Genomic DNA, 26,313 nt, shown 5'->3' with positions numbered 1-26,313 from the left:
CTGTGTACTTTAATCCCTGAGGAGTAATCTCTGAATGGGAAAAAACACTTTTGAAAGTTATCTGTGCCCTTGTATGGCTGAGGAGTCCAATCCTCGAGCCACAGATTGTGAAACGCATTAGAATTAGCTTGTGCAAATGTGGGTTCTCTTCCTTCTCTTTCCAGCCGTACCATAGTTGAGCACCCTGTAGAAGTGCCATTGTGTACAATATCAGGGCAACTTCTGGAATTTTTTTTTTTTTAAATTGGTTACCTTTTCAAAAACATACTGTGGAAATGATACAAAGATCATTACTTTTTGTAGTTTTGAAAGGACCTGATGTACGAGACACCTTCAAACAGGTAAAACAGAAGCTGGAATTGCACAGAGTGCAGCAATTTTCAAAAACCTGAACACATTTCAAGGAAAGAACTGTTTTTTTTTTGTCTCTGTTATGGTAAACTACTGAGGGTATTTTTTTTTATTTTGTCAGTAATTTTATTTTCTTAAAAAGTCAACTTTATTCTCCATATAAAGTGAAGTCAGTCCATAGATATTATTCTACTTTAAATTATCAGTGTTTCTGCTTTTTTTTTGTTTATACTCTCTGCTGCTTTGAAACATAATACACAGTTTTAATGAAGTTTGATTCAACCGAATTTCACTATAAATTATGAATACACATTAGAGAAAAACAAGCTGCAAGCTGCAGAGCTTATTGTACATTTTAAATTTCCCACACTAGCTTAGTCCATTAGCTTTATACTTCACTTTTGCAATAAAGGCCGTCAACGTAGTTTAAATGAATACAGAAGAACTGCTCTATTTCATTTCTTTCACATAAGGTGTGATTCATTACATTTACTTTGGAAAAGAAAAATGCAGACCTTGCTTGCTCATTGACCCTGGAAAAGGAGATAAAAGAAAATGGATGGCTAAATACCGCATGATTGTAAGTCATTTAGACGCTTCTCTTCAACTAAATTAAATTATGTAAAGTGAAGTATTTTAAACTGATGTTAAAGGATAAGTTTGCCATCTTTTGAAGTCAGTTATTTTTTTTCATGATTATAGTATACATTCATCTGCCCCTGGAAACTGCATTGTTAGGTGAAGCATATGGAAAAAAATTATGGGGTAACTCCTATCCCTTTACGTATGGGATACTCAAATTGCACTTTTGTAATTTTTTTTTTTTTTTTAATCTAACTTCTCTCGTTTGTATTTGAAAGTATGGGTGGTCTGGTATAATAATATGTATCTCTTTCCACGATGCTGTGATCTTCATTCGGTCAATGGAGGCTCTGATCAGGGCTCTCAAGAGACTGAGCAAGGAGTCAGAGTGTCTGGGCTTGCCATCAGCAGTGTATCTGTCTGCGGAGCAAATGTCAACCTCGTTAAGAGATTTGCTTAACTCCGCAGCAACATTCATGTCTCTGGTGACTGTTTCTGAAAAGTGAGTAGACGGATTGGGAGAACATGGAGGGGCTTATGAAATCGCTGGAAAAGGGTGTGTGGTGCTTCCAACATCTCTGTAAAATGATGAGGGTTCAAGTCTTTAGAGCCCTGGTGCTCTCTTGTTTTGCTATATGGTTGCAAGACATGGACACTATCCAGTGACCTGAGCCAAAGACTGGATTCCTTTAATACTGTGTCTCTTCGGAGAATCCTTGGGTACCGCTGGTTTGAATTTTTGTTGAATGAGCGGTTGCTTATGGAGTCCTGAATGAGGCACATTACCTACATTATGACACGGCATCAGTTATGGCACTAGCACTATGGCCTTGTGGTGTGATTCCCTGAAGGTGATCCGGCTCGCAGGATCCTCATTGCTGGGCACCCAAGCAGCTGGACCAGGCCAAAGGGACACCCACGTAACACCTAGCTGCAGCAGATAGTCATTTCCGGAGAGTGGGGTTGGACCGCTTGTCTGCCTGTGATGTTGCCAATCAGGATCCTAAGCTGATTTGTTATGTGGTGGATGTGGCAATGCGCTGTACCAGTGCATGCTTCCTGACCTGACTTGACCTGTGGCCTTTTCCTCTTCAGACAGAGCTAGCAGTTTTCCCCTCTTTCTCCCAACTTCGCTCGCCAAACTGACCACTGTTTTATAGTTGAAGTGTTTCGCTGGGAAAATGTTGAGGTGGTCACTACCACATTGACCTGGTTTGGTGACTGTAGCCTAGCCATGTCAGGGCTTTGGTTTCTCGACATTTGCATTGATTTTTTATTATTTTCACTTAACTTTTCATGGTGGGCAATGGATATCAGTCATTAGCCTTAACAGCTATAAACTTTGTTCAAGAGCACCATGCAGGTGCAATTAAATTACTACAATGCTGCTGTTGCCAGGTTTTAACATAACTTTTTTGACCATTTTTCTACAGGTATTGACTATTTTTATTTTTTTCTTCTTAACCATAGCAATTGGACAGATGCACAGAAACATACACAGACTCTTGTCCATTTATTGTGGTGGATTATTTTAATGGGTATAGTGGAATTTATATCTGTATGTGCTAATCACCATGCAACATGTCACTCTCCAGTACCATGATTAGGCAATCGACTGAAGTGAGTAGAATGACACTTGTGTTGTTGAGAGTTAGAATTTGATATTGTGACATATCTTTCATTCAACTGGAAATTAGTCCTATTGTAAAGAGGAGTGACATTTAACAAAAAAAAAAATCACACAATAGCACCTTTTAAAGGAGTTTTCACATAATCGGATTCAAATGGATACACCAAAGTGAAAATTTGAAACGCATCCTTTTGAAGTTGAACACTGGTGTCTATTCTTAAAGGAGAAGTTTAATCAGAAGTTAAATAGTATATGTGTGATGATTTATTTATATTTTTTTTATTTAATTTATTAGAATGTAGTATTAATTTGATTTAAACATTTTATGAAATAATGTTCAATATGTGTGATGCACTGCATAGACTAAAAGCTTTGATACTAAACTATTTTAAGCTCTTACAGAACTTGCAGGAGGCATTTGTTCCATACCCTTCACTGCTTAGTGTCCTTCTGTCTGTGCATTTCATTGGTTAATTTTTCTGCAGGTGTGTATGACAGATGGATGCAAGATGAGAGTAGTAAAACCAGCCATCTTTATCAATACACAAAAACCTTGCTATATAAACTTTACATGATGGCTGTGTGCATGTTTCATAGGAAAGGAGATTAAAACTTGTGCTGTTACTCAAAATGTATTTGTTTATTAAATATTCTTTATACTCTTTGTATTAAGGTGTAAAACAGGCCACTAAAATAAAAGCTATTAAGTTCCAGTTTATTATCAGGTGTACCCAGCACAGTGAGGTTCTTTTAGTGACAATGGTATAATACCAACAGCCAATGAATACGACTTTGTATGTTAAATATGACATTAGATGACTTGTATATGAGATACACACAAGTTATGCTCGTGCAGTTTTTAAGTTCAAACAGAGTCACCTTATACTTTATATTCTTTTGGTTTAATGAATTATTTATAATAGTTGAGTTTTAATTTCCTCACTGGACACTGCTTTTATCGTGGTTTATTTATTTATTTACTGAGACTTCTCTGCATGTTTTGAACACAGTTTGCAAAGTATGCTTTAGACGTTATTCTAGCACAGGATGTTTGTAGCTGGTAAAGGTTTTGTGCATCTTGCTCAATACTTTGTTGACAGGGCTGCTAAAGTTGATGAATTTTATATCTGTATATGAGCAATGCTTCTAAATGTAATGCACCCAAAAATAAACAAGTAGATTTTTTTTTTCTCATTTAATTACCAGCTGCTTCAAATTGTAGATGTTATTTGGAACATGTTTGATACATGTATGTTTATCATGAACACAGTATTCCTGCCAACTGCGCACTTTGACTAAGCAGAAGTGTGTGTTGATGTCAGAAGCTCATGCCCACACTGGAAATCATTTTGCTTGGCACAAACCATTAGAAACTTGAGTCCAAACTGCCTGTGTCCCCATGTACTGAAAGACCACACTCTTTGCCATGTTTCCAGCAAGCAGTCTAAAGCTGCCAGCTGCCTTGCTGTGTTTCCTTTCCAAGTACCTTAGAGCAGACAGTTCTTTGTATTTTCTAAGCAGCTGGTGTGTCTCTGTCCTCTTCATTGGGAAAAAATGCATTCTTAATAGATTTTAAATTACTTTGTGTAATACATTGTTTGGGAGGATTGGATTGAGTGCATTGGAAAAAGTGCAGCAGATGGGGGCAAAGTATCTGTAATTACAAGATTACAAAAAAAAACAAAAAACTTTTCGGTGCACAGCTCTAATGTACATACTGTATAATATATGTACTATACACCCAGAAATGGCACTGGCACTCGTTTTTGTTCCATAACTTTATTTGCATGTCTTGTGTGTGCTGCATAGCCTAAATCATATCCTGGGAAATTGGTGTAGCCACTTGCATGCAGCTTGGTGCAGGTATCAACATTTATGAATAAACCAACTGCAAATGTAATTTGATTTAAGCTTATCACTTTTTTGTTAGTGTGCTTTCCATTACGAAATTGATAATTATCAACCCTAAACCTAACCCTACAATTATAATTGTAGGTCTGCTTATTAAAGCTGGACTTGGACAAGAATTTTGTGACCCTGACTCCTGAGCCTTGGCTACCACTATATCCAACATTGCACTTGATAAACCAACCTATATATAAATGTGACCAGTTGTACTCTATATAATACTCCACTTTACAGTCCAACTAAGCTAGCACCTCTTGATATGAATTAGTCGAAATGTCAAACTATAAAAACGCAGCCCATCAAATACGTCTTTTTATTTTATTGATTTAATAGGCCCTATATGGTGTTGAGGAATCCTCATACCTTTGATGGGTGTTGTGTCCATAGTTTGACATTTTCAGGTAACGCATACCAACACGTTAGTACGTATATAATGCAAGTTATTGATATATCTAAACATAGATATCGGATAGTAGAGTTGTGGGGGTGTAGAATAAAATCCATAAAACTAGTTTAGACAACAGAATTCAATCTATAAACTTAAAACAGACCTATATTTACTCAAGCCTTGTAAACCTACATGTTTTCACAAGCACCTATTCCAGCAGGTTAATTTGGCTGTTTTATTGAGCAGTTTGTTTGCTTTGTATTTAAAGAGCACAAACTGGAGTGCAACATTAAAAACACAAAAATGCTTGTCAGTTGATAAAGTAAAAACCAGGGATTTCAAAAAATGATGAGAATAGAATTTCTTGTTTCATTGTCCGAATTGTACACATTTTCTTAGTGTTTTTCCATTTATTTAGCATTTGCACAGTTGCACAGAGAATGGCTCAGTGGTCCTACCTGCATGGAGCTTGCATGCTCTTCATGTGTCTATGTGGGTTTCCTCCCATAGTCCAAAGACATGCAGGTTAGGTGGATTGGCGTTTCCTAAATTGGCCCTAGTGGGTGGTTGGGGTATATGAGCGTGTGTGTGTTTGCCCTTTGATGGACTGGCTCCCTGTCCAGGGTTTGTTCCTTACTTGGGCCTTATGCTAGCTGGGATAGGCTGCAGCAGACACCCCACAACCCTTTTCAGGACCATGCAGGTTAGAAAATGATTGATTGCAGTTGCATAGATTACTGTGGAAATATGGAAAAATTATATATGGCTTGAAAATAAAGGAAAGTAAATGTTAATGAAAATTAATAAATATGTTTGTTTGCTATAATTTAAATATTCTCAAATCTTTTGATCCTTATTTCTTAAATAAAAAAATGGTTTCCTGATGTTTTTAAGTTTTATTTATTTGGCACAAATTCATAATCATGCAAAAAAATGGCACATTTAACTTCAACTTTGCCATTCTAAATAAACCTAAATGTAAAATAATAGGAAATTGTTTCAGTTTTCCAACTTGTTTGTCCCATGCAGATCCCTAGGGAATCTGGTGTTTATCTCAAGGTGGAAGGGCATCTTGTGATCACAGAGGACTCCTTTGACCTGGTGCCATTTAAGCCATGCAACACAGACTTGTTGCCCAGTTACTATGAATGTTGTCCCCGTCTGAGTAGTTGAGCAAGCCAACTTGCTTGAAATGAAAAACTTTTTTGAGATTTTGTCCATTAATGTGTATGGTGCCATCTGTCTGTAAGCTGAACTCCATGTGTACCGCCTTCTTGATGCTGGCACCATCCATCTATAAAGTGCACTCGGTCTTCTTGATTTTGATTGACGTACAGTTTTTTCTTCTAGCCATGTCCTCCTTTGCTACATGTGATACTCTAGGTCTTCACATATCTCCTTCAGAAGCAGGATGTCATCAGCATAGAGCAGTGTCTGGGGATGTAGTGTTGGGATGTAAGCCATGACAGTATTCATGGAGTGGATAGTCAGATTAAGGGGGCTGATTCTCCTGGACGATGACTTGGATAGCAAATAGTGATGAGACTCGACTGGGACATTGTACAGCACCCCTGACGTTGCTGTGTAGGAGATGTGTCTAGCACATATATGCTTCAGGAACACTGTGTAATTAAAAAGCATGCCAAATGAGCTAATGCAGGATCCTTTTGAACATCTTCTCTAGGTCTAGGAACACCACGTGGTGCAGCTTATTCTTTTAGCAGTGCCTCTTCATGAGTGAGTGAGCAGCATCGATGGCCTCTGTTGTTCCACATCTTTTAAATGAACCCATATTGAGTAGTGGTAATATGAATGATACTGCAGAGATGGTTGTTAAGGACATGTTTGAATACTGTATCTTTATCGTATGGTACAATAAACAGCTACAGCCAAAAATGTGTACATTCATTGGCATCTCTAACCCTTCCAGATTAACAGTAAAACTAGTCAACTAGGCTTCTGGTGCAGTATTATCCTTGATGAACCAGTTGAATTGTGCTATGAGAATTTTGGGCCCAGGACATCCAAACATCTTCCAAATCTTGGCTGGTATGTCATTGGGGCCTGTCACTGTGCCATTCTTCATCTTGCAGATGACCTCACTTCTAAGATGATGATTGGCACTGCTGTAACTCTATGCTTGGTGTTGGTGTTTGCCTGTGATGTTCATCACGTGGCTGCTGTCTTGTTCAACAGCGGGCATGTTCAGCTAGTCTTACAGATCTTTTGTAGTGCTTAGCCTTTACTATAGCCACTGCTTACTTTGCTGCTGACTAAAAGGTCTTATCTCCTGTGGTTGTCTTTGAGGCACAGTTGTAGCCAGATCTTGTAGAATTCTTACTTATTCTTCTTGATGGCCAACTGAGCTGCATCATTACATTACCAGACTTACCTGTCAATAAAGTGCTTTTAAGTTCTGTTCTCCTGAGGATCTTGGGATGAGGCACGATTTTAGCAAGATCTTGCAGGCTGCCTCCTTGTCCTTGACAGCCAACTGAACTGCAGTATTCCACGACCAAATGTGCTTGATGGTAATGTGCTTTCCTGGTTTTGTCCCACTGTGGATCTCCACAGCTAAAATATGAAATTGCTCAAGGTTGGTCCAGAGAGATTCTACTGGTTAGTTGGGGTCGACACCGAGTGCACTGAGGGCATGTACTAGCTGGGTCTTGTGCTTTGGCAACTTTCACTTCTTGATTCATTAAACTCCAGTCATGTATGACCTCATTTGTCATCCAAGGCCAAGTCAGCAGCGGTACTGAGGACTCCTTTTGAAGAAGGTATTGGCAACCACCAAATTGTGGGCCTCGGCACAGTCCAGGATACAAAACCCATTGTTCTGAATGCCAAATACTTCTCCACCATGAAACTGTGAATAGCCTTGCCTCATTAAATCAATTTTCGTTGAAGTCTCTGCTGATCAGTAAGTACACCTCTAGGGCAACTGAGTAGAGATGCATGCCAGTACTCCCCAAAAATTAATCTTTCTCATCCTCTGAGCATCTTGTTTGGGGTGTATAGCATGACAACAATTTTCAGGGCGGTCGTTCTAAAGTCAATCTTAACTGAGGTGAAGGGGTTTGGAAATTTGGTGGATCTCAATGACACTTTCTCACTGATGACCACTGCAATGCCATTACAGTTTGATGTTTTCCCATAGTCAAAAAGCTTGTAACCTTTGCCGATGTCCTTTGACTTTGCTTCTGCCCACTTTATCTCCTGACCACATGCAATATTGACATTTCAGGGCATCTGCTAGTTCTTGCAGCAGTAAGTGAGAGTAGCAATGTTGATGGTGGCTAATCCAAGCTGTTAGAGTCATTTCTTCAGCCTACTATATCCATCAGCAGGTAGCCCTCACATATTATCGACATTGTTTGGATGAGATGACATATGTCACAAGCTTTGATTTGACATTACAATGTTAATGTGACAAAGATATTTTCTATCTGGCATGTTGCTACTGGGTAAAGTCCAGGGAGACCCTGTATCCAGTAGGCATCATGAAGAAACAGTGATGAGATTTTGACAGCTTTTTGAGTTTATAATTATAATCTGTGAATAATCAAACATTGTTTTGTGTTCTGAAATCAACAGCTGAGGAGCCTGGCCCATATGTAGGTACTGTGGAAATGCATTTTGATAAACAGAAACATGTTTGATCATTTAACTTTTGCCACTCATTGTATCACATCCCAGCTGGTGGAAAATGGTGCATTTGACCTTATTCTCGGATCATCTGGTCCAATTTCATACACTAATATAGTTTACAGCTTACTCGGAAATGGGCAGCTTTGGTGCTGTGACATGTTAGCAGAAGACAGTCTCAGCAGAAAACTGGATCTAATTAGAAACTGATGACCCATCACATGAGAAGAGTCATCAGACCCTTCTGTGCCAGCAGGGAGAACGGTGTGTGTGTGTGTGTGTGTGTGTAAATGTGTGTAAATGTTGTTGTTGTTGTAGTATGCATTATAGGCATGTGTACAAAACAGAATTGCAACCCTCTAAACATGGTATATCGATCATTAATAAAAGGAGGAGTCCAGTACCTGATGTTGTGATATGGTCAAAGAGCTTAATCTAGGAGAATACTGTATATTTTTTGTATATTAAAAAATGTAAGAGTGAGCAACTGTTTTTTGTTGGTAAATGATAGCTAATCCTTCTAATATCTTTGTCATATAAATCTTGATGCTTAATTTTTAGGGGGCATACATATTTTCAAATAAGTAGCACTTTTCCTTTGTTGATACAGGCAGTCCCCGGGTTACGTACAAGATAGGGACTGTAGGTTTGTACTTAAGTTGAGTTTGTATGTAAGTCGGAACAGGTACATTATTTTAATAAATACTGTTGTTGACCGACAGTAACCAGGTGCTCTGCCAATGAATGATGGAGTTTCAACTCTCTCTGACCTTTTTATTATTTCTACTTTATTTTCAATGGTGACGGTTTTTCTATTCTTTACTGTATCACCAGCACTTGCATCAGATTTGTGTTTCAGAGACATTCTTGAAGGGTGACGACAAAAGATTAAGATGAGCTCTTCTGCACAGCGCTGTACACGCTATCATAGCAGGAAGGCACCCGTCATTAACACATCTGATGTACTGACAAGAGACAAGTTCCTGCTATGTGCATAACAGTACAAGCAGGCTTGCTATTGAGAATGAATGGGGGCAGCGAGGGACGATTCACCATTCGCCCACCACACTTTCACCTCCACTACAGTATGCTGTCTGCAGCGTCCACCCACCGAGAACGAACACGGTGCAGCCAAAGGTGGGTAGTGAATTGCCCACTAGTGCCCCCATTCAATAGGCAGCCAACTGAGACACACTACAATGCTAACCCCCGCTGCCCCGTTCACCCTCAATTGCCTCCATTCAGCCACAACTGGGTCACTGCTTGCAGCATTACCAGCCGCCCACAGAGAACGAACTGAGCAGCCATGTGTAGTGGATGGGCAGTAAAACGCACCCATCTGCTCAATGCGTCCAGTCAGGAGCAGAAGCTGCAGTGGCGTAGTGGGCGGGCAGTGAACCGCCCCATCAAACCTCCGTCCTGCACACGAGCGATAGCTGTGGCCCCGGTGAATATGGACCACGGGTTACAGCTTGCCGCCGGGAGACGCCTGAGGGACACTACACTGCATGAGCAGTGAAATTGCCCCCCTCCAGCCTCCATCCAGCCACCGCTTGCAGCGTCCCCAGGCCGAAGATGATGGAGCTGCAGTTACTGAGGCATATGCGTCGCAGCTGCTGCCCCGTTCGTAAGTCGTAGGTCGGATGTCCGTAACCTGGGGACTACCAGTAATATGCACAGTAGGTTACATGGACTGAATGTTTTGTACCCGTGAATTGAATTAAATGGGCACTGTATCGGGTGAATGAAAGTTTTGCATGTCTATTGGTAGAACACACATTTTTTATATATTGTAAGAAGATGCTATGTAGCGCCCGATCCTACACAGATTTGGAACGGAGGCAAGTATAAAAATAAACCAAACTTTTATTTTCTTCAGCAGGAGGGCACGTCTTCCCTGTAATCCCTCCAGCCACAACACAGTCCCAAGCACAGTAATCGCCACAAAACACTTTAATCTCTCACCACCACTCCTCCATAGCAAGCTTTGTCCTCCTCCTCCTGACTCTGGCTGCTGAGTGGTGGTCGCTGGCTCCCTTTTATTGGGTACCCGGCGAAAGGCGAAACCAGTGCCCAACAGGGGCTGGCAGCTCCTGCTGCAGCACCCCCTGGCGGCGCCTGCGGAACCCCACAGTGCTGCACAGAACTCCAACCCCCATGCAGCCCTGGGGGAGTCCGAGGCACTGCTGCAACCCAGGGAGGCTGCTATCTAGTGTCCAGGGGGAGATACTGGGCTTCCCACCCTTGTCTCCCTGGCAGATGTGGTTAAAGGGCGTCCCAGCCATCCATCATAGGGCCCTTCCCTCAGATGAGCCCCGTAGGGTTCAGCGACACATCCTGTGTGGGCTGGCCTTCTCCATGTTTGGGAGTCGGTGTCTTCCAGTCTGCGGCCCTGCCCTGTGGAGATACGACTAACAGGTCTGGGGGTGTTGCCCTGATGTCCACGCCAATCTGACATCCTCTCTGGACAACACCGCCAGATGTGACCACAGCGGCCGCAGTTATAGCAATGCCGCTCCCCTTTAAATCAACTCCTGCATGATCGGAAGCAGGATGGGAAGTCCTGCTCCCTTTCTGCTCCCCTGAGAGCACCTGACGTTTCCGCCCCTTTGCAATGCAGCCCTCAACCGCCTTTATGCAGACGGGCTCGCGCTTAACACTGTTAGGAGGATCCCGTTTGTTTCTCCGGGATCTCCTCTTGCTTTGGGGTGCACTGACGGTCTTGGTCCCCTTATGGGAAGAAGGGAGACCCCTTACTGTATGCACCCCTTTAGACGCCCGCAAGACTGACACTGGCAGTCGCAGCAAGGTTGTTTACACTTTTCTGCTGCGTTGTCAGTCATCACGGCTGCATCTTTTCTAGGAGGCAGGACTGTGTGGCAAGCAGTATTGATCACTGCTGCCATTGCACTCTGCCACCCCAATCCCATCATCTGTGGCACAGGTCTCACTACCTGTATGGCTGCATCCTGTAGGCTGGATGAACTCATGCCGCACCGCTTTATCCACTCCATGATGGCTCCTAATGGCGCGTCAAGCTTCTTTTCCAGTGCTTCCTTGTCTCCTGCAGGACCTGAATAACCTGAACAAGGGACTGCAGGGGTAGGAGGAGGGCCTCCACCTCCCGTGCAGCCCAAAAAAAGTGATTTTCTTCGGCCGATGGTGAACTCGGGGATTACCTAGTCCTCTCCCGCCAACTGTGAGCCATCGGGGCCCTGCACTTCACTCGCAGGCCCCCTCGGGGGTCCCTCCAGATCAGGGTGGAGGTTTGCCATTGCTGTCTCGAGGCTTTCATCAGCGAGGAACTGACACATACCCTCCACTCCCTTACCTGCTGCAGGAAGGAACTCCTGCTATTCTAGTGGAAACACTGCGCCGGGAAGCTTGTCTGGGCTCTCCTCCTCCAACCGATAGACTGGGCCGAAGGGAAGACGCAGTTCAGCCTCGCTCTCTCCCGAGATCACTCGCTGTCATGCAATGGACAGATGTTCTCAGGCCACCAATGGGTGCTTCGCCTCTCGGTGTCTAGGAGGTAGGCAGACGTAAATGCAGAAAAACCTTCCCACGGCCCTTCACCCCTGGGCCCGTCACCTACCTGCTTCTGCAACCCGTGGTGCTGGTTAGTGTGACTTCTGCGTCTGCCCTGTTTTTTTCTTCTCCATCTAGCGCGATGTCCCTCGGAGCTCCTTGGTGGTCATCCTGTGGCCCCTGCTGCGTGTGTGTGCTTCGGTGCTCTGTCTCGGGAGCGGGCCTTCTGCGCGGCTTTGCTGCATGCATGCTTCCGCTGCTGTGCCGGGTCCTTACACAAATTTTTAAACAGTTCCCGGGCCAAAAAATGGACCGGAATCCTGCCAGCTACACCAGTGTAAGAAGACGCTATATAGCGCCCGACCCAACACAGTTTGGACATGGAGGCACGTATAAAAATAAACCAAACTTTTGTTTTCTTCAGCAGGAGGGCACATCTTCCCCGTAATCCCTCCATCCACAGCACAGTAATCACCACAAAACACTCTCTTCTCTCACCTCAGCAACCTTTGTCTTCCCCCTCCCGACTCTAGCCACTGAGTGGTGGTTGCTGGATTACTTTTATTGGGTACCCGGAAGTGCTCCAGGTACTTGATTGGCGACATCCGCCTGCACTTACGGGTAAGGTGAAACCAATGCCCAAAATGGACCAGCAGCTCTTGCTGCAGCACCCCCCGGCGGTGCCTGCAGAACCCCACAGAGCTGCACAGAACTCCTACCCTCATGCAGCCCTGGGGCAGTCCAAGTCACCGCTGTAACCCAGGGAGGCTGCCATCTAGCGCCCAGGGGGAGATACTGGGCTTCCCACTCTTGTCCCCCTGGCAGATGTGGTGAAGGGGCATCCCTGCCAGGCATGAACCCCAGCCATCCATCACATCATATACACACACACTCTAGGGGGTCGACCAGGCTGCGCTACACACCAGCCACTTCGCGTCTGTGCCACTCGCGTTGTGAAGAGGGGGGCTGAACACACCCCAAGGAGACACACCTCTGAAACCCCCTCTTAAACGGTGACACAATGGGAAACTTCTTTGCTCGATCAGCTGCTGGCTTGCTGCTGCTGCCATGCCACATGATCTGCATCTCACACGGCGCTTCAAACATGTAAAAGCCTGTACAGCAGCTGTCTTACTCTTTGTCTTTTATTTCTGGCCCCGGGCATGGTTAAATCATTGGCACAAAGTCTTGTATCATGGGAGTTCTTGATATTTTTCAGTTTATAATTTAAAAACTGAATAAGAATATAAAAATCTAACAACATCACATTAAAGTTCGATAAATTCTGAGGCTAAGGATCTGTGCTGGTATCCAAAAGGTTGCCGGTTTGAATCCCTGTCACTGCCAAAAAAGATCTTACTCTGCTGGGCCCTTGAGCAAGACCCTTAACCTGTAATTGCTCCAGGGGTGCTGTACAATGGCTGACCCTGCGCTCTGACCCCAAGGGTGTCTGAAAACTAACAAATTCCTAATACAAGAATTGATAATCGGATATCAAACATATATCTGTAGGTTTAAAAATAAGCCCGATTAAAAACGTCATATAAAATTGTTGCACTTTTAGGCTTAGGATTTTTTTTTCCTTTCATCTATACAGGTAGTATACTGGTCATCAGGATGTTTGAAGTGAGGTTGCATTTCATTATTTAAATACACTTCAGTATAAATCATAACAAATGGCCGAAAATCAAATACTGATGTTTTTATTCAGTTAATAAACAAGGCAGCACTACAGATCTTAATTCTGAGGCCAACTTTAAGGTTGTTTAGATAAGAAAATGAAACACTTTTTATGTACCCTGTCATATTGTAACGTGCATGCTGAATGTAATGGATCACAACCATTTTTAAATACAACATAGCACTTAAAAATTTGAGCCATTATTGAAACCATTGAACCATTTTAAAACCCTCCATTCTTTTCACTCATGACCTAAAGAGAAAGGAGGTACAAAGCCTGTTAGCAAAAGTTTAAATGGCTTTCAACCAGCCGACTACTGAATGAGATTTTATTCACGTCGACCAAGATTCCACATTACCTTAAAGGCAGTATTAATTCCTTTTTCTGAACTTTTATTCCAGGAATAGGACTATTGGAAGTTAGAGCTAATTGTTCCATTCATAGACAAGAAAACCTATAAAACTTAACCTTCAGCCAACACTGGGTAGGGTTCAGCTCCTTTGCAAGACACACTGATACACAAACCAACCCCATGTCTCCTCAAGTGTTTATTCTCCAAGCATTCTTAAACCATTTGTATAGGTATTGCCATGTGTACAGAGTATAATAAAATGTTTAGCCAACTTTCCATGGTAAACTTCATTTTTATTAAATTTGAAACACAAATCAACTTACCTGATATTCAGTTATGCTCTGAATTCATTCAACCTTATGGTGAAATCACTGAAAATAACTCAAGTATTGTTTGTGGGACAGTGAAGTAGGAACTGAGGTGACAACAAAAAAGTGTTGAACCTGGGGATATGGAATTTCAGTTGATATTGAGTCATTTAATCAGTTGATTGCTATTGAGTTGGAAGTGTGAAGGCAGTGTCATTTTCTGGCTTTTAAATACCACCTCCTAAACCAAGCATCTATTTCTATCATCACAGTCTTGGCTCTCAGTTCAACAGCATCCAGTACTGTCAGGATTTCTGGCTGAATTGCAGCTGCCCATATGGCAATATCACTGTGGAAGATTCCAGCCCCTACGTTTAACATAGGTGGACCCAATCTCACCTGATCTGTTCAGCCTTTCCTTGCTTTTGGAGAGCATAGCCACCAGGATATTCTCCAAATGCTCCTTTTACCAATTCAAGGTATCCCAAATTGAAGTCAATACCTCCCAAACCTCGCTGAGAACATCATGGGTGATGGCTTTTACAGCCTTCCTCAAATATCAAATAGTTTATCAAAAACTCTCATTTTCTGTTGACACTAAACTCATACAAACAAGCTTCCATTCCAGTCAGTTATGTAGTACCAGCATAGAGCACAGTGATGTTCAAGACTAGTCAGTTATTACAAAGAGTGCTGAGAATCGGTATGCCTTTTAGTAATTATTTTGACCCATTTGTGCACAGAACTGCAGTGGAATTGACAGACATGAGTTTCAGCTGACTTTAACCTAACCAACATTGGGGTAATCGGGATGGCTTGGACCTTCTGTGAATGACACCCTTCAAGCATTGAGTAACTTGAGATGGACAATTTTAGCAAGGCAAGCCAGACCAACCCACTTCATTTAATTATGAATGTTCAAATATGACATTTCATATGACTTTTGGGAAATTTTAGTATTTTAAAAAAAGACAAGGTAAATACTGTATTTTTTATCAGCTTTCTTTCTGCTTGATTGCATATTTTTCATGGTAACATTATCAGATTATGTTCCTAAACCTACATAATCCAATTTTGGGTTTCAGGGTAGTATTATCATATACACAGCAAAAACATACTTTTTAATACAGTAAACCCAGAATTAAAAAGCAACACAAAGTTTTAATTTGTATTTGATTTATTCATTAACAATATTATGCAACACACCATGCCCATTGTTCTAAATATTTGCTTTCCCAGATCATCTAACAGGCTGTGCCATCTCTGACAGCAACAACCCAGACCTTTCCAATACCTAGCTGGTCAGCAGTCTCTTGCAGTGGTGTGGTTGTTCCTTTCTGATCTGCTTCAGTTTTGTAATATCTGTGAGGGTTTTTTTTTTTTTTTATGTATTGCTAAAATATCTTCAATTTCTGCTTTAGACTAGACCGATTCTTACATTATTGCTTTGTAGTACTGGTATAGTTGCACTTCTTCAGCTTATAGAAGATGGGCTGACATTCTTCTCCTCCTCCGTCTCCCCCCACCCCCCCTCCTGATGTGGCAAAGCATCCCAAAACTATTACTTGACTATTGGTAAGAGGTACTTAGTTTTTGGAGAAAAGCTAAAAGTGCATTTAAAAGCTAGAGACCTTCATTAGCCAGAACGTTTCAGTTTACATTTATCTGCATATAGAACATTTATTTGAGAGCTCTCATAGATAGTCTAAGTGTATTTTGGCTACGCTGAGACAACTGCTCCTGATCTTGTTAGTGAACAGTGGTTTTCTGCACTGTTTCTGTGCTATGAATTCTACAGTATTTTTTTTTCTTGGTGTCTTTCAGATGATGGAGTCCCTAACACTTGACATAGGTGAGGGTGAGAGAGACCTAGTAATCCTTAGATGATATTGTGGGACAGTGTTTCTCAAAATGTGGTCCACAAGCAGTTGACAAGGTGACCATCATCATATCTGGGGAAAGTGTCATTTAAACCAGCCATGTACTGTCAAATACCTTTGTTCAACATTACTTTGAAGATATTGCAGTTTCCTCTTATTTTATATTTGTCTATGGTATTTGGGTTGCACAAAATGGAAATTAAGGGTAACTCACAAAATGTTTGGGTTAGGTTGTATTTATTATTGTATTAGGGAGTTTCTCCTTTGTTCCCCTGTTGGTACAACCACAGATAATGCTTCTAAAGCAACAAATAGTCCAGTCTGTGATTAGGAACTACTTCCAGAGTCAATATGCAGTGTAAAAGCCCTGCAGCCATACACCTAGAGCTGCTTCTGCAGACTGCAGAGTGGTCCTGCACCCCAGACTTTCAAATACTACCTTAAAAGGGCTGATTAAACCCAAGTAGTCTGTTATTCTCAGTGATCAGTAGAGATCCCCAATCCATAAGTTTCCTTATATTATCTGGGAAACTGTTGTATTGATCGTTGTCCTCCACTGAATCTCCTTGGATAATTTTCCTTAGGCCCCATAATACTTCACAAATTACTAGCACTTCGGTCTGTAAGCTAACATAAGCATCTTTTTGTTACACAAGACTGTTCTACTTTAATTCTCTGGACTTTGTGATTCTGTAATTGGTTTGGAGTTCCCTCATTACGTGACTCCCTGTTGCACCATATATTGAAGTATGTGGTTATTTTAGAGCATTTAATAAAAACAAGCAAACAAAGATTCCCATTATTTCCTCCTAGTATGTCAGAACATGGGAGCAGAGACATTTGGCCAAGCCTCAATTTCTTATTAATGTCTTTTAGGAGCATTTTGTTTAGGGATTCATTTTCTATGCTTAACAGTCAGTGGTCTATGTTAGCTTTATGTATTTCTCTGTGTGTCAAAGCTTATTGCCCACTTCTTTGCAATCATATCAGTCAAGCCTGTGAATCCTGTAAGCAAGTAGTTTTATTAATTGTTGCTTACTACTCTCCTGTCTTCTGTAGAGAGAAGGTGGCTTGCATGCTGATCTGGACTCCAATTGGAGAGCAGCTTTGTACTGTTGTTAGAAATGAGTAGTGCTGTTTATATAATAGAATTCATTACATGGAATATGTGATGGAAGGCACCCCTTTGACACTACCTAAAAGTACAGATTGCAATATCTAATTAATATGATCTTTATTTTCATGCACTAAAAGTATAAAAGGATGGAGTGAAAAGCAGTGCAATTAAACAAATGCCTACCAGCTTGGGCCAGCCTACTTGGATTGGCGCCCAGAACATGCCTCCCTTTCGTCTTTGTTTCTCCCTTGTCTTTTCCTGACCAGTCTTTTGTCTGCTAGTGAACCATTGCCCTCTGGCACCAAACTGTGTTTTTCTTCTCCCTGAAGAGGAATAGTCTTTTATGCCTCATCATTTAGACATTGCTGGGGTCAGGACTTTTGCGTTCTGGTGGCCCCAGCCTGTGCTTTAACACTAAATTCAAGTCCTGGCACCAAAGATCTCCTGTCTGCAGGTCTTCCACACTGCCTGTCTGACTATAGTCAGTGTAAAATTTAGCTTTTGAAGATGTGGAGCAAACTTCTCATTATCTGCACCATCAAGTATTGTGTTATCATACAGACATACCTTCTGTTTTGGTATACAGAAACCTCTCCTCCTGATATGGATTTTTTTTTTAGTGAACCAGATAATAGGAATCTTTTTCTTCTTTGCCTGAGACTGACCACCATTTGCAGCTTCTGCATTGCTAAAGTAATCTTTTTGACCTTCATGTTTCTCTTTTCTTTTGTTTTCTAATGGATACTGGCAGCTTTCATCCTAAATACAGTATCTGCCCTGTTGAATCAGAGCACTGCCATGCCAATTACGTATCTTTTATATATGGAAATTATGTTAATCCAACTAAGCTGAAAGGATCTTTGACTGTGAGGCCATGCTGTCCTGAGTTATTGATTAGTATTGTAATATAGGGACCAAGAAGGCAGGATGCATAATGTAAAAATTTGATTAAGGTTATAGAAACATTTTTGTTTTGTCTGTAATTTTTAGCAATCACAGCAATGAAGAACTATGAATCTGTACTTGTATGATTTGTTTTAGTTGTTTTTTTTTTATTATCCAAAACACTATCAAGATGCTAAAATTACAGGAGTGGTGGAGAAAACAATAACTTATTCTGCATAGGAGGCCCCGATTGAAACGCATTATAAAGCCTTTTGAGTTCAACAAAATTGTAGGCAAATCAGTGAACTATAAAAATACCTTGATAATTTATTTGATAGCATTTAACCAATGTGTTTCTGTTTTATACAGTTTGTTTGAAATACATTTTTGAAGTCTGCTGTTTCATTTTGAATAGTCCTGTGTGTATATGTGAGTGTATATAATATAATATGAGCGAGGGAGAGGAGGATAAATAGTAGTTTGAAAACATTTTACCAGTTAGATTTATAATTCATAATATGCAAAACATGTAACCGCGGGGGAACATGCAAACTTAACACAGACAACAATCAAGTATGAAATTTGACTCCAGTCTCTAATAGATGGCAGCATTAACCACTGCCCCTCCATGTCCCTTCAAATGATTAGACATCAACTCAGAAGTGTAATTTCTTTCACTGCCTCAACAACAGAAAGGATCCTCTGTGTCAACATTATTCATGTACCTGAAAGTTGAAGAAGTAGGATGAATACTGATACTTTAGGATTCAAAAGTAATACAGGAATTGTTTGTGCACATAGCAAATACAAAGAGAAGAGGGGCACAAAATATTTTTTGGATGATGCTTAATATATAAACAAATGGTAATTTATCAGTGAATTTATTCACTTGCTTTATGAATACAGTAAATGTAGTATACTGAGGATGTCCTGTCTCTCTTCTCGATTGGGTGCATTTTTTTTCGTTTTAACCAATTTCTTAATTAGATGCTAAGCTTTGTTCTTACCTAAACATGCCATTTATCTCTATAGCTTGCTAGTGCTGTCTTTTATTAAGAACTTAACCCAAATACTTTGTTGACCGGAGCAGATTAATAATTCTTACCCCCACCCCCCCTTTTCTTTCAGAATATTTTACTGAAACAAATATGTATTGATGAACATGCACAGCTATAAATAGGACAGTGGTGACGGGTGAGCTGTTTTCTCTTTGTTCTAAAATGTAACCATCAATAGAACGTGTCTTAAGGCAGGGAAAGGCAACTGAATAGGGCAACAGTACTCTACAGGGCTCCCTCACACTCGTATACATGTTCACAACCTTCACAACACACACTTCTTTTGGGGTGTGGGAGGGGACCCATGCAAACCGCAATTTGGTATGGGATTCAAACACTGTAATGCTCAATCAGTTAGGCAGTTGTATGCACTGTTGCTACCATGCCACAATGTGTAAGAAAATTATTATTTCTGGATCTTCATGTTTTATAATTGAAGTGTCAGATGTATGTATGTACTGTATGTATGTATGTATATACATTTCAAACTATAAGGAAAGCTGACAGAAACCTAAAGAATGGTTCAGTCATCACGGTCATCTCCATTGAATAATTTGTCGTGCTCCCATGTTGGTCCAAAAAGATGCCTGGTATGTTGGAATATTGCAGACCAAATAAATTAATAAACAGGCTAATAAAAGTACTGTAAAATGTGACATTAAATAAAGAAAAATAGTATGAAATGTGAGCACAAATAAATGTCATGGAATATGTTTTTTGTTGCTTACAGTATTTATTTATTCTATTTTGTCTCGAATGTTCCTCGAAGTAGAACATGAAATATGGCTTGATTTTAAAACTTTCACTTGTGAAACCAAGTGGGCTCTAGCGAGAATGTGTTTTTTGATGAATCGTTTGTATAGTGGACATACGTGCTTTGCTTGACTTGGGAGTCCTGTGGCTCACATGCATGCTCAATGTTGTGACTCAACAAATCAAATATGATTTCAAGAAAAAGTTTTTCAGAAATTCTGTACGAAGTGGCTACTTTTATTCTATAAACTCTAAATTCATTGTGAGGTGCCTGCATCTGAAGTGTCTGCTATAATCCAGGATTTGATGGCTGAAGGTCTAAATTTGGTGCACCAACGGATTAGCCAATTAAAACACTGCACTCATTAGAGGCCACCCTCTCAACTTTGACAAGTAAAAGTGACAGTATTTCATGTTGTATTTGGGGGAATATTAAGGGCAAAATTTAAATAAGCAGCAAAAAACATTCGGTGACAGATTTATATATTTACACTTACATTTCAAACTCTTTATTTTGTGATATTTCATAGTACTTTTATTTATTTATTTCCTCCATACCTTGGAGCTGTGTTGCTGTAATAGCGGAGGGACCAGAAGAGGCAGGGTTTGAGTGATATTATAGGTTTTTGGGTCGATCAAGCTTTTTGTGTCTGTGGGTTGAAGGAGCAAACATTTAGACTGCTGCCTGACTGTCAGTTCCTACTGCCATGTATCCATTACACCATGTATGTATATGCAGCATTTATGTATATAATAAATACATATATTTCTATATGTATCTATGTGTAAATGGACATACTGGACTGATTTAGACAACATTACTGTTTAGTCCTCCGATAATTGAATAAGACATTGATTTTTATATGCTCCCTCTCAAAGTACAAAGCAAAATCACATTTATGAATTAAAGGGCCATTCCTGTGTTTAAGCTAACTTTGTACTCTAATCACTCATCTTTGTGAAAAGGAGATCAATTTCTGTCTCCTTTACAATCTTAAAAAACACCAAAGAAGTGGTTACTTGTCATTCTGAGGACTTTTTGTTTCAGGGGGAAGACATTATATGTTTTAATTTGCTGCATGTAATTTACATTTTTCTTTGGTAGAATGTCCTGTCCTTGGTGTAATGCTAAATTTTCTCTTTCTTGAAAACGCACTGTCTCTGCATTAAAAACATTAGTCACTCAATAACTGCATAAGTCTGAAAGTTTACAGCCTGCACCTAAATCCCCTTGTTTTGTGATAGTGATGTGAAGAGCCTGGTCCCTTGTATTAGATGATATCATTTAGAAGCTTTTCTATGCAAATGTTGACAGTATGGTCTATAGTTCGTTGAAGGCCAAATCTCTTCTGCTCGGCTGCCTCCATTCCCTGTGGCTAGTCTCAAAATAACTCCTCGGTATGATTTTGATCCTGATGTGGGGCAGCTTACAGAATAGAATGCCTGCCGTGTAGAGGCAAAGGAATTGGCTACGACTGAGACAACTGCCTGAAAAGGAAAATTGTTCGAGTTAACATCTTTGAACCAATGGTTAAAGCTGACAGTCTTTTTAAGTTTGCTTTTCAAATAATATAAAGAATAATTACATCAAAATTGTCTCAGCAGTGTTCTATAAATAATACAACTACGGTATCTTTTGAGACACCTCAAAGCTTTTAGCAGTTCTGTAAACCTAACACTTCTAATTTGTTATATAAACAGAAAAAACCCTATACCATGTACATTTTTAATTGATATTTTTAATGTATATCTTTTATATAAAAAAAATAAAATTTCTGTCTGAACATCACATAAGTCACTGTGCCTATTTCTACAAAATTTTGCAGTTATTTTCTGGTATAGTCTGACTTAGAAAACCAAACATTTTATTAGCCTATATTCTATGTATACAGTAAATGTCTCGAAAAAAGTAAAAAAAACTGAGACAATTTCACCAAAAGTTGGTATTTTCACTTGACTTACTTTTTAACCTCCATAAAACAACATGGTATCAACATCATTTTTACTTTAAAAAAATAAAATTAGAAAAGATTGTGTAACAAAACACCAGCAAGTTCAATTGTGTGTTTGACTGCAATAATTACTGAGAATTTTTAAATATTTAAGTGTGTTGAAAAAAAAGTGTGTTTTTACGTTTGCCACTTAACTTCTCATGGTTAATCATGTCAAAATACCATTCCCTCTTTTCTGAATGCACATTTTATGTCCTATTCAGTTTTTATCTAGGGCAAAAAATAAGCTAGCAAATAACCTATTTGTGATGAGATCAGTGGTTGAGATGGATTAATAAAAATCTTTTGAGATGACAGGAAATAGAGGGGGTGAACACTTCATGGGGATCCTCTAGGAGTGCTTCTGGGGGAGCAGGAGGATAAGTGTGCTGTTTGACCCTCATTTGTCTTGGCAATCAAGTTGTATGTTATGACTATGGCGCTTTCTACATGCTCTATAACATTTCAGTTATTGAACTATTGAGATAATTCTTTTTACTTTTTCTACAAAAAGTTTTTCCAGAAAAATTACTTATTTCCTTATATCTTTAATTTCACAGTAAACTTTCTCAAGGCTTAGTAAGCTCAGAAGATTTGGTGCTAAATAAGAATAAAAAATACTTATTTCTGCCACAATACTGTAGTTGTGTCAGACTTATTTTACACATGCACTGCACACATTTTTCACTTTTCTGTGCAAGGCTTGATACAACGGCTAGTGTGGAATAATATTTAAATAGTGAAGTCGTTCTACAGATTTTTTTGTGGCTTGTCAAGAAATATAGGCTGATATTTATGTACATGCAGATTAGAGGGCTTATGATTTTTACAGAACTGGGTTCACCTTAGATTAGGGCATATAGACAAAATCACACTGATAGACCGCTGGTGAACAGTCTTATGAAAAAAATGCTAAACATTTCTTCTGCTTTACCATTGCATTTTCTGTGCATCACTTTTGGATCCTGAAAATTGGGAAGCCAAATAATTTTGCAGTAATTAGTCATGTGGGTGGGTCGGTGGATTTGGGAATGTCATAATGAGTCTTTTCTCATAAGCACTATCTCTCATTTAGGAAACAGCCCTGTGCCAGATGGCTGATATCTGACATCATGCGGCATCACTGGCTGCTTTTGGGTGCTTGTGGCTGGGTGTTACTGATCCTGATGTTTGCCAGCAAATTCATCAACTTCCCTTTCAGAAGACCAGATGGTAAGCTCTTTCTTACAGTCGGATGTAGAATCAAAGCATCCGTTTTAAATCATACATAAAAGTACTCAATCGTTTCCTTTCTGTTTTGCCTAAAAATAATTTGACTGGATTTCAGAACTTGCTTGAAAGTGTTGTATCTTGATATATTTTTTTTAAAGAAATCTTTGGAAATTGTTCACAAAACGTTTTGATTCTTATTGCTCCTAACAGCAGATCGGGGGTAGTAAGAATTGGTCCCAAATGACCACAGTTGCTGCTTGTTTTCATTCCAGCCAGTCTCTTAATTAGTCAAGTTTTTGATGTTAGTGGATCATTTCATTTAATTAGATTGTCTGTCCCTGCCAAAACAGAAATTCATACTGGTGTCTTGTTATGCGTGTTCACATATATTACAAGAAGCACCTAGTGCGACAGCCTTGTTGGTCTGCCTGTATGAAACAAATTGGGCCCCCCATGGACATATTGTTGCAATTTGGCACACTTATTCATCAACACATTTGTGGAGATGGTTCAATCTTCATTGAGATATCTTGAACAAATCATGCTGTACCAAGTTTTGAAATTTTAAATTATCCCATTAAAATCGGGAGTGGTCTCCCCTAGACTTTCTCATATACATAGATATGAGGATGGATTTTTGAGGAGTAGACAGCAAAACAATAATTATATTTTTTATGTTATGTACATTTAAAGAACCATCAACAACAAATCAAATCAAATTAATAATATATTGGACAATTATTATACAAATAACGTTGAATAAATTGGACTCTGTAGCTGCATGAATAAAAGGTAAAGTACTACTTCTGGTTAAAGGAAATAGCCTAAAAGTTGGTACAAATCTTAATTTTGTACCTAATACTTGTATGCAAAATTTGGTTAACCTGAGTGAAAGCATACTCAAGTTATAGTGTTTGCATGCACACAGACATAATTCCAAAAATGGTAACATTGAGATTCATCAAAATCCTAACATCAAATCTTTAAATGATTACAATACTTTCTCTATACATTGTATACATTGGCAAATCTGTGAACTCATCCATTTTAAAATAAAAATTCTGTGCAAATTCAACTACGAATTAGTTTACTGTGTCAATTTTCCCTTGAGAATGGTTACACCAATGTGGATGTTCTATAACTTTTTCCATTTTTACACACCCGCAGCCGCTCCAGTCCTAATTCAATGCCAGGGAAGAGATGTGTATGCGCATGCAGCTTATACAATTAGTCACAGACCCTTCACCACTAATGAAGATCAATCAAAGTAATTTTTACATCACTTGATTTTGAACTCTTCTGTCTATGATAGCTATTAAGCCACCTCAAGCCTATTTGGGATATGTCTTCAACCACACAACATTGTAAAGTGCTGTTAAAAAGCACTTATTTAATGTAGTCTACTAACAAAAATGTGATAACTGAGTATTAGGTATTAAGTAACTTTCAAACGTTAACTTAATGCCATACGTAACTTTTTTTCTAGCCTGTGGGTTTCCCCAAAACCACTAACCCCTACCCCTACCCAGTTGGAGGTACAACAAGTTAGTTAGAGGATTTACTATTGCCTGTTACCTGCTTCCCACTGTTAACTGACAACTGGTAAGGAAGAAAGTTTAGAATGCAGAATCTTGACAGAAAGGTTAAGCTAAGCATAAAAATGGGAGGAAAATAGACTTCTTTGCAGAAACTTTTCACAAAAGTTTTTAATTATTTCACAATAATGTTGTGATATTTCTTATGACCTGCTGCCATTATTATGCATGATGTGTTTCAATTGTCTGCTGACTACAGTTAATGGAGAGATTAAGTATGGGTGTAGCCTGCAATCATGTGACAAAAACTGAACAAAAGTTTTATAGGTATAGATTAGTTTTAATTAGAGCTGCAACTAATAATTATTTTGGTAGTCGACTAATCGTTCAATTTATTTTTCAATTAGTCAATTAGTCACAATTATTTCATGCCTGACTATTTTGATGCCTGATCCTGTTCTGGGCTCTAGTGCATGGCTTACCTCATCTGCTCACGTCTGTCACCCTAATGTCTCTGCATTAACACGTTTAAAATTAATAATAATCAAATTAAAATTACCAGTGAAACATATGAATTTGAAAATAATCAGATGGTTTTATATTAGTGTGACCATCACAATAAAACAGAAATACATTTAGTATTGAAACAAAAAAAGTGCATTTAACTTAATCAAAAAATACATTTTTAAAACTGAAACGTTTTTCATATTTCAAGAATAAATGACAAAATGCAGACAAACTATATAATGTGTAAAGCCTGAAGTGCAAACATCAAATAAACACTTTCACAAAAGGTTCAAGGATGATACAACAGCTTCCGTGGTGCAGCGGTAGGAATTGCTGACTTATAATCAAGAGTCCCCCGGTTCGACCCTGACTGCCTAGTATATTTACCGTTTTCAGTAGTGAGTTGCTCTTATTGTTAATATTATACAATAAACACATACATTTGATTTGTGTCTGTAACAGCCACTTTATTAAATGTATAGTACTTGTAAAAGTTACCGAGTTTTTTTCATTTATTCTCTCAGTCACTATCACGTTACATACAGTACTATCGCCCCCAAGCCCGAGATCTGACGCTGTTACTTTTTATCTGAAACTGGGAATAACTGTAGATGCGAGGGGTGTTTTGAGACAATCGAATTGGAAATTCTCTGTTCTGGGTGGATAAAAGCTGACACAAAAATGCTGGCGAATCTGCTTTATTCGTATCTTATTGTCACTTGATTTTTTTTTATTCAATTTTATTGAGTGTTCCTGCTTACGCTGAATTAGTATGCACCTTAAGGCCCATGATGTCAAAGCCGCACTGACAAAAAAAAAAAAGACATAGGTACTGTATATATGATATTTGGAATTATTCATTTTATGACCTTGTGGTACATTTCAGAAAACATTTTGGCACAGATGCAACATTATTCATATTCATTTGCGTACCTTCTTGCGGTTGTAATCAATGACCACGTTCCCCTCCCCCACCCCAATCTTGCTCATTCTGCACAG

General features: G+C 39.5%; 1 protein-coding gene across 2 annotated transcripts in view; it reads left to right on the top strand.

The window, feature by feature from the left end:
* The window catches only part of chst10 (carbohydrate sulfotransferase 10), a 262,179-nt gene that overhangs the window by 34,510 nt on the left and 201,356 nt on the right, over positions 1-26,313 (top strand). Inside the window, exons 1-2 of one of the 2 annotated variants that reach the window (XM_039743941.1) lie at positions 16,245-16,312; positions 23,136-23,272. In XM_039743941.1, the coding sequence (XP_039599875.1) occupies positions 16,260-16,312; positions 23,136-23,272 (190 nt within the window). In that variant the 5' untranslated portion in view covers positions 16,245-16,259. Of the gene's footprint in view, positions 1-16,244; positions 16,313-23,135; positions 23,273-26,313 lie in introns of those variants that run through there. The other variant, XM_039743942.1, reaches the window with a different exon arrangement.

Source organism: Polypterus senegalus, chromosome 2, assembly GCF_016835505.1.
Source record: "Polypterus senegalus isolate Bchr_013 chromosome 2, ASM1683550v1, whole genome shotgun sequence".
Lineage (NCBI taxonomy): Eukaryota > Metazoa > Chordata > Cladistia > Polypteriformes > Polypteridae > Polypterus > Polypterus senegalus.
This window is presented reverse-complemented; position numbering and strand designations above follow the sequence as displayed.